This window comes from Spea bombifrons, chromosome 12 (assembly GCF_027358695.1).
Source record: "Spea bombifrons isolate aSpeBom1 chromosome 12, aSpeBom1.2.pri, whole genome shotgun sequence".
Taxonomy (NCBI): Eukaryota; Metazoa; Chordata; class Amphibia; order Anura; family Pelobatidae; genus Spea; species Spea bombifrons.
This window is the reverse complement of record NC_071098.1, coordinates 8,333,472-8,343,600: the sequence shown is the minus strand read 5'-3', so window position 1 is coordinate 8,343,600 and position 10,129 is coordinate 8,333,472. Positions and strand designations below refer to the sequence as shown.

Below are 10,129 nucleotides of genomic sequence, written 5' to 3'. Positions count from 1 at the left end.
AATACAGCTCTTTCGGTTCAGTTGTCTGACCCACTGGAGAGTATCCCATCCTCGTTGGAGCCTTTGATTCCAAACCATTTGTAGTTACTATGCAAATTACATTGTAAAACCAGATAGATTATCTCACACACACACAAATTTGCCCCATAGCATATATTTATGTATTAAATGTAATATCACATTTAAAAAGCGAACTTCATTACTTACTTTCGGCACATTGACAATCATTGTATTAAACTCTTCACAGGGTAAGGAAAGTGTAAATAAAACATTTTTCTATCTGTTGAATATTATGGATTTCTGTATATATACTAAATAAGGGACTCCTAGTTGTAAATGTGCTCAAAAGTAGAGAATGTTTTATCCTGTTTGATCAAAGGTAATTTCCAAGCCTGCAAGCCAAGCGCAATCTTCAGGCTTGCGTTCATTTATTTCGTTTGTCTACATTGTGGAGATTTGATTTTCTTCACAGTAGAGGTATTATGGTTTCTACAACATAAATGTCCCAATGACAATTTGCTTTAAACTGCACCCCCCCAACCACTCCCCAAAATGAGAAATCTACACCTCAGCCTCCTTTATTTTAAGAGCCTTAATAAAAAAAACATGCCCTACATTTACATTCTCATTACGCATTTGGCTTTCCTGCACCTCCAGGTGTTTAATAACAAAACCCGCTATTGTAAAGGCCTTCCTCATAAATTCTTCATTATATTTTAAAATATGAAACTTGTCCTCCCCAATAGTGTAAAACGTTGCATTAAACACACCAAATAATAGCAGGTGACCCCCCGGCTTTAGCATACGGGAGACTTTTTTCAGGTTGTTAATGTAGGTTTCATGATCTTTGGCAATAATATCTTGCACGTATAAACTCAGAACGCAGTCGGCTTTTGGTAATACAACAGGGTCTGTAGGGTTCTCTTTGGTGAAATCACATTTCAAGATTTGTTTAATTTTTTTTCTTAGTTTTTCTTCCTTTTCTTCCCACGTATCACTGAAAAACATAATACATTTTTTCTGAGATAACATCCCTCAGAGATTCCCTTAAGTAAAAGTCATACAAATACCTTGTTCCTTGCAGTTCCGTCATAAACTTTGATGTATGAGACAAATCGAAGGCATCGTCTCCTTTTTTCACCCAGTTCTCCAGATCCTTGATACAGGCATCGCTGAATTCTAGAACAGTGATCTCTTTGAAATATTCAGAAACTGCCAACAGGTGGTGAATGCTGCAACCAACAGACATGTCCATCAGAACTTCTCCTCTAATGTCACCTGCGGAAAAAAAGTAACATTAATAAATAAAAAATAATAAAGTTATGGGAAGAGTAATCACAGACCTTGAGCATTCACTCTGAATGGATGCAAGCTAGCTGGTTAAAGGTAAATCCTGATAAAACAGAAGTCCTGTTGATCAGAGGACAAAAGATAACTCGGCCGATCCTAGGAAATATTAACACAACTGGCATAGAATTCGGGGGTTCAGAGCTACTCAGGTCAAGTGAAGTGCGAAATCTCGGAGTACTCCTTGACAATGGTTTGTCACTTAAACGTCAAATCTCTGCTGCAACAAAATCTGCCTTCTTCCATTTGAGGGATATAGCCAGGATAAAGCACCTAATCCCACCAGAGGATACTGCCATCCTAATCCATGCATTTGTGACATCTCGTCTGGATTATTGCAATGCTCTGTATGTAGGCCTCCCAGAAAAAGATCTTCACAAACTGCAGTTGGCTCAGAACGCAGCTGCCAGCCTATTAACAAATCAACCCCGCTCTTGCCATTTTATGCCTATTTTACGGTCTCTCCATTGGCTTCCTATCAAATGGAGAATTCACTTTAAGATAGGTGTGTTGTCATTTAAAGCCTTAAAGGACCAGGGACCCTGTTACCTGAAAGAGCTATTAACACCCTACATCCCTGCTAGCCCCCTCCGATCCACACATATGTCTCAATACCCAAAGTGCGCACAAAATCCGGCTCCAACGCATTCTGCCATGCTGCTCCCACATTATGGAACTCTCTACCACTTTCAATCAGAGAGGCTCCATCTTTAGAGACTTTTAAAAAAAGACTTAAAACCCATCTTTTCTCCCAATCCTTCAGATAATTCACTCTTTCTCGTATGCATATACCTGTAAAGTGCTTTGAGTCCCACTGGGAGAAAAGCGCTATATAAATACTTGTTGTTGTTGTTGTTGTTGCCATCCTCTACTCTCTAATCACTTTGGAGAGTTCTATTTAGAACGCACTGTTATAAGAACCCTCGACCACTGTCGCTAGTAGATGTATCCTAATACAATTCCAAAATAATGCCCCAGCGGGGACAAGGGTAAGTTACAACTACAAATAAACCAATCGTTTTATTGGTTTATATGTATCCTAATACAGAACATCAAATGCAAGTAGGATTGTTAAAAGCGTTTCTCTCTGCTCACCGGCACTGTAGATTTTAGACCGACGTAGCAAAATATAAATAATTATAATTAAATATTAATATACTTACCTGGAGTCACTGCTTTGTGCAGTTCTTTCATGGGAAACATCAAAACTTCATCACAGTAAACTTTGTCAGTTGCTGCAGAAAAGTATCTGTCAAAAAAATCTTTAGTATCAAACTCGTGCACATGATAGTGTTTGTGAGAGGGATCCATCGTGTGCTTCTGTTCTGCTGCGGTATAACTCAGTAAGCCATATATGACTTTAAATATGATTTGTATGTTGACTGATATTCATATAACCAGGATCCTATGACACGGACTTACTGGGACTAAAAAAGAAAAAAACATTATTATAATCAATATTAAATATAAAAATGTATGACTCATTGTTTGGTTAAAACGTGTGACTGCATCAGGGTCTAAAATGAAGAACGGGAAACATGTTACGTGGCTGCGATCATGTCCTGTATTCTTTTTTCCAAAGAGTTTTTTAAAAAAAATACTTTTCTGCAGCAACTGACAAAGTTTACTGTGATGAAGCTTTGATGTTTCCTTTGAAAGAACTACACAAAGCAGTGACTCCAGGTAAGTATATTCATATTTAATTATATTTAATTATATTTATTTAGATTTTGCTACGTTGGTATAAAATCCACGGTGCCGGCAGAGGCGTATCTACTGAAAATAGCGCCTATGGCAAGCACTGAAATTGCGCCCCTGTCCAAATATCTAAAACCCATTTATTAGCCCCTGCTGCCCACCTATATATCTAAATATGAGACCCTGCTGCAGATAGCAGGTATAGATCAACACATTAACACAGAAACCCAGCTTTGCATGTATAGATCAATTGAAATTCACTTGTGATCTCAGCACTGACGGTATATATATCAAATAAACAGAATCAGACATACAAATCCTGTATTTGCAGGTATACATTAAGATATGAAAGGTAGCATCGCAGGTATAGATCAAATAAATACATGGAAACAGCATTGCAGGTATTAATCAACTGAACAAGACATACAAACCCTGTCCAGGGCATTTCGCTCAACATGAAATGCCGGCACCGGGACGGAGGTAGAGGCCTCTTGGAGGAGAATGAGGAGTGCCCCTCTCTCCTTCGCATAAAAAAAAAAAAAAGACAGCGTTTAAAATCCGCTCACTGGCGCCCCCTTTCAAATGGCGCCTATGGCACGAGCCATAGGTGCCATACCTTAGATATGCCTCTGGGTGCTGGAAAGGGTGAGACACTCATATAGGTGTGTTATAATGTATCTTGCTCCTAAGCAGACTATGGATTCCCTATTGACAGCAAAAGGTTTTAATCACTCTAAGCTGTTCTTCATTCAGGGTTATAAGAGTGAAAAAACTGCAACCTGACGGCCCTATCTTAGAAGAAGCATTTAACATAAGGTTTGGAAAGATCAATGTCCTATTGTAAAATATCCTTTTTTATTAGAAGGTGAACATTAAAAATATATATATATATATTTAGTGCTTGGAGCACACAGCCTAATATAGCTGCTTGCCTTTATTTTTTTACAGTAATAACATGTGAAACACATTAGACACACACACACACCAAGACAGGCTCTACCACACAGACAATCAAACACACACACCAGGGCAGACTCTGCCACACAGACACCCAAACACACATACAACAGGACAGGCTCTGCCACACCGACACCCAAACACACACACCAGGACAGGCTCTGCCACACTGACAAAGGTAAGGAAAGGTAAGGAAAGGTAAGTTCCAAGCCAAGCTTCATATTCAGGGTTGCGTTCATTTATTTTGTTTGTCTACATTGTGGAGATTATTTGAATTTCTTCACAGTAGAGGTAATATTGTTTATACAACATATATGTAATACAAAACAAACCCTTCTTCCTTCCAAATGACAATTTGCTTTAAACTGCACCCCCCCAACCACCCCCCAAAATGAGAAATCTACACCTCAGCCTCTTTTTTTTAAGAGCCTTAATAAAAAAAAAACATGCTCCGTATATACATTCTCATTACGCATTTGGCTTTCCAGCACCTCTAGGTGTTCAATAACAAAACCCGCTATTGTTAAGGCCTTCCTTATAAATTCTTCATTATATGTTAAAGCATGAAACTTGTCCTCCCCAATAGTGTAAAACATTGCATTAAACCCACCAAATAATAGCAGGTGACCCCCTGGCTTAAGCATACGGGAGACTTTTTTCATGTTGTTAATGTAGGTTTCATGATCTTTGGCAATCATATTTTTCACGTATAAACTCAGAACGCAGTCGGCTTTTGGTAATACAACAGAGTCTGTAAGGTTATCTTTGGTGAAATCACATTTCAAGATTTGTTTAATTTTTTTTCTTAGATTTTCTTCCTTTTCTTCTCACGTATCACTGAAAAACATAATAATTTTTTTCTGAAACAACATCCCTCAGAGATTCCCTTTAGTAAAAGTCATACAAATACCTTGCAGTTCTTTCATAAACTTTGATGTATGAGACCAATCAAAGGCATCGTCTCCTTTTTTCACCCAGTCCTCCAGATCCTTGATACAGGCATCGCTGAATTCTAGAACAGTGATCTCTTTGAAATACTCAGAAACTGGCAACAGGTGGTGAATGCTGCAACCAACAGACATGTCTATCAGAGCTTCTCCTCTAATGTCACCTGCGGAAAAAAGTAACATTAATAAATAAAAAATAATAAAGTTGTGGGAAGAGTAATCACAGACCCTGAGCATTCACTCTGCCATCCTCAACTCTCTAATCACTTTGGAGAGTTCTATTTAGAACGCACTGTTATAAGAACCCTTGACCACTGTCGCTAGTAGTTGTATCCTAATACAGAACATCAAATGCAAGTAGGATTGTTAAAAGCGTTTCACTCTGCTCACCAGCACCCAGAAGCGTATATAAGGTATGGTACCTATGGCTCGTGCCAAAGGCGCCATTTGAAAGGGGGCACCAGCGAGCGGCTTTTAAACGCTGTCTTTTTTTTTTTTTTATGCCGCCTCTACCTCCGTCCCGGCATTTCATGTTGAGCGAAATGCCCTGTACAGGGTTTTTATGTCATATTCAGTTGATTAATACCTGCAATGCTGTTTCCATGTATTTATTTGATCTATACCCGCAATGCTACGTTTCATATGTTATTATTGTATACCTGCAAATACAGAATTTGTATGTCTGATTCTGTTTATTTGATATATACCTTCAGTGCTGAGATCACAAGTGAATTTCAATTGATCTATACATGCAAAGCTGGGTTTGTGTGTTAATGTGTTGATCTATACCTGCTATCGGCAGCAGGGTCTAATATTTAGATATATATGTGGGCAGCAGGGGCTAATAAATGGGTTTTAGATATTTGGACAGGGACGCAATTTCAGTGCTTGCTATAGGCGCTATTTTCAGTAGATACGCCTCTGCCAGCACTTTGGATTTTAGACCAACGTAGCAAAATCTAAATAAATATAATTAAATATAATTAAATATTAATATACTTACCTGGAGTCACTGCTTTGTGTAGTTCTTTCATACGAAACATCACAGCTTCATCACAGTAAACTTTGTCAGTTGATGCAGAAAAGTATTTTTTTTAAAACTCTTTGGAATCAAACTCGTGCACGCAGGGCCGGCCCAAGGCAAAATGCCGCCTGGGGCGAATTTTAAAATGCCGCCCCCCCTTATCTACCCTTCCTCTCCCTCCGTCCCTGCCCCCCCCATTATCTACCCTCCCCCCCCCTTGTACTTACCTTTCAGCAGTCCTGCGGCGAGTCTCCCTGTTCGATCTCGGGTCCGGCTTGTAATGCTGAGCGCCGGAAATCTTCCGGCACTCAGCATTACAAGCTGACACCGAGACCGAACAGGGAGACTCGCCGTGGAGGAGAGAGGGGCGCCGAGCGGGTACTGACCACTCGCGCCCCTTTCTCTCTCTTTTGCTTTAAAATTTTTTTTTAAAAAAAGGGCTTGGTGCGGCAAACTGCCGCCCCTTCAAAAGTGCCGCCTGGAGCGGTTGCCTCACTCGGCTCCATTGTCGGGCCGGCCCTGCGCGCACGTGATAGTGTTTGTAAGAGGGATCCATCATGTGCTTCTGTTCTGCTGCGGTATAACTCAGTAAGCGATATATGACTTTAAATATGATTTGTATTTTGACTGATATTCATATGACCAGGATCCTATGACACGGACGTACTGAGACTAAAAAAGAAAAAAACATTATTATAATCAATATTAAATATAAATATTTATGACTCATTGTTTGGTTCAAACGTGTGACTGCATCAGGTGCTCAAATGAAGAACGGGAAACATGTTACGTGGCTGCGATCACCTCCTGTATTCTTTTTTAGTGCCATGGGAAAGGAACTATAAGAAACAGACAGACATACATTTTAATGTATATTGAAAGAGGGACCCTCAGCAATACTCTGTGAGTGTGGGAAGGGTGAGACACTCATATAGGTGTGTTATAATTGGGGGCAAAAAGTATACGAAGACACACAACACAAAGAATCTTCGTGTTCGTCTTCATTTTCATTTACTAATCTCCCTGGTCCCTTCCCCATCTAGCCTACCTAATCTATGCAACATTGCAGGGGTTAACAGGAGCGGAAATCCATTGATTCACCTTCAGGAGTTAAAGGGAGCTCCTCTGCCATCAACCAATGATGGTGCACTTCATAGGTTGATGGCAGAGGAGGCCCCTGCTGGTGACCAATAGAGTTGCTCGTACGGACATTTAAAATCCTAGCGTAGTGCGTACCGCGTTAACCCTGTATTAACCCTTTCTACAAAACCAGCAAAAAACAAAGAAGAAACGAACACTAAGAATGTACACAAATATTCGCCCGAACCGAACATAGTAACGGGCGAATAACACTAGTTATAATGTATCTTGCTCCTAAGCGGACTGCAGATTCCATTCATTGATTTACTTTGAATGATTATTTTTGATCACTTGTACTTGGGATAAATCATTTGTCAATTACTTTTCATAGTCCCCCTAAAAACCCAGAACCACCTATGAATTAACCCATTACATTCACAGGGCCAGGGAGTCTTCATATAGTTGTGACCATCATATACTTTACCTAGTGTACCCTATATATTCTATAAAAGCAAATGGTGCTTCCATTTACATGATATAATGATAAAACAATAGTGTAATTTTCTCCCTGTTATTTTCCCATAAATGCCTAGTCAAATGTTGAAAGTAAAGGACCAGGGAGACAACATGTGACAGTCCCTCATTAACGGTATATATATAACCTTACATAAACATACCTTGGGCTGTGAATACCTGGCAAGAGAACTTGGGACATCATTTGACCTTTTATATCATTACTATTATTATTATTATCTTTTATTTATATAGTGCCAACTATTTCAGCAGCGCTTAATACAATACATATATTCAAGGGGTATGACAAGATGAGATTTGACAGACACAGACAAACCGAAACATTAGGTGGAGAGAGCCCGGCTCGCAAGCTTACAACCTACCTTTAGTGCCCAGCTCTTCCAAACTACGTTGTGCACATCCAGTTCCCCAGGTCCTTGATAAATGAGTTACTGAATTCTAGAACAATTTAGCACTACTTATATTTGTAACTCAGTCCCCACTGATATTATTCTGACATCTGTATATATGTCTGTGCTTAGTTTATATAAAGTTGGTGCCTTACACTGCCACCTGGTTTCTGTCAACTTCCTGTTCCAGGTTATTCCACTGTAAGCAAGTCTGAGGAGAAGACAGAACAGTTATGAGCTCTCCCTTTTTCTTACACACAGGCCTTGGAAATATAAGTCTGTAAGTAATTGTTTTAAATGCATTAGTATATACTTTCACTGATTTAAGTACTGTTGGTGTATATTATTTTCATGTCAGTAAGGTGATATGAGCTTGGCTAGCTAGGCCTTTGTTTTCTGTCAGTTGACATTTGAATAGTCATGTATGCCTGTCACTTGTATGCATTGTAGTTTGAAAATGTGTGCAAACAATGTTCTAATATATGTTCCTAATTCTGTATATTTTGCAGTTTTACAAAAAAATTAAATAAAAAGTAAAGTCAGTAAGAATCCAAACAGTACCCTTGCTTCCTGGGTTTTTATTGAGAAGTTGTTCGCTGTCTGCCAAACCTTGTATTCATTGAGGGAACCATGAATGCCAACATGTATTGTGACATACTGAAGCAGAGCATGATCCCCTCCCTTCAGAGACTGGGCCGCAGGGCAGTATTCCAACATGATAACGACCCAAAACACACCTCCAAGAGGACAACTGCCTTGCTAAAGATGATGGACTGACTAAGCATGTCTCTAGACCTAAACCCTATTGAGCATCTGTGGGGCATCCTCAAATAGAAGGTGGGGGATCACAAGGTCTCTTACATCCAACAGCTCCGTGATGTCGTCGTGGAGGAGTGGAAGAGGACTCCAGTGGCAACCTGTGAAGCTCTGGGAACTCCATGCCCAAGAGGGTTAAGGGAGTGCTGGAAAATAATGGTGGTCACACAAAATATTGACACTTTGGGCCAAATTTGGACATTTCCACTTAGGTGTGTACTCACTTTTGTTGCCAAAGTTTAGACATTAATGGCTGTGTGTTGAGTTATTTTGAGGGGACAGCAAATTTACACTGTTATACAGGCTGTAAACTCACTACTTTACATTGTAGCAGAGTATAATTTATTCAGTGTTGTCACATGTTATTTACAAAAATGTGAGGGGTGTACTCACTTTTGTGAGATTCTTTTTTGTTGATTTTTTTTGTCCATTTTTGGTGTGTTAACCACACTTTTATTAAACGTAAGTAACACACCAAAATTGGACAGAAAAATTCACAATATTAATATATATACAATTGCTAACAGCAATCACACTCCTTTCATGCCCAGGCAACCAGTACATGCTAGGACCTAGGCATGATAGGGGTGTGATTGCTGTTAGACAGCCTGCTCTCCCGTGCAGCGGCAGGGATGTGTCCCTGGCGCTGCGAAAAGGACAGGATGTACCGGTACGTCCATAGGGCATTCTTGGGATACGTTTTTTGGACATACCGGTACGTCCATGTGGGACTGAAGGGGTTCACATGTCTGTTTTAGGTTGTTGTTCACAAACAATCATTGTATTTCTTTTAATGTATTTTTTAATAGCAGTAAAAAGGACACGTTTGAATCTTGCACTCCCTACCTAGTTATTCCAGAATCCCCTGTATCCAACCCCTCTTTCCAGAGAGTTCCTGTATAACCCGGTTATAGAGGAGAAAAACAGTGTATGTGAAAGTACACACATTCATGTGAAAATACAGCTCTTTCGGTTCTGTTGTCTGACCCCCTGGAGAGTATCCCATCCTCGTCGGAGCCTTTCATTCCAAACCATTTGTATTACATTAATATGCAAATTACATTGTAAAACCAGATAGATTATCTTACACGCACACACAAATTTAATATCACATTTTAAAGGTGCCCTTCATTTCTTACTTCCGGCACATTGACAATCATTGTATTAAAGTCTTCACAGGGTAAGGAAAGTGTAAATCAAACATTCTTCTATCTATTGAATATTATGGATATCCATCCCCTGGTTTTTGTATACATAGTAAATAAGGGACTCTGAGTTGTAAATGTGTTCAAAAGTAGAGAATGTTTTATTTTTTTATTTTGTTTGTCTACATTGTG

General features: G+C 39.4%; 1 protein-coding gene across 1 annotated transcript; it reads right to left on the bottom strand.

The window, feature by feature from the left end:
* Positions 1–561: 561 nt before the first annotated feature.
* Positions 562–5,992, bottom strand: LOC128470541 (nicotinamide N-methyltransferase-like). The gene is made up of 5 exons (XM_053452432.1): positions 5,953–5,992; positions 4,913–5,113; positions 2,511–2,582; positions 1,071–1,278; positions 562–997 (listed from the first exon to the last, which is right to left on the bottom strand). Exons 1-5 carry the CDS (start codon positions 5,990–5,992, stop codon positions 562–564), a joined length of 957 nt encoding a protein of 318 aa, XP_053308407.1.
* Positions 5,993–10,129: the final 4,137 nt, after the last annotated feature.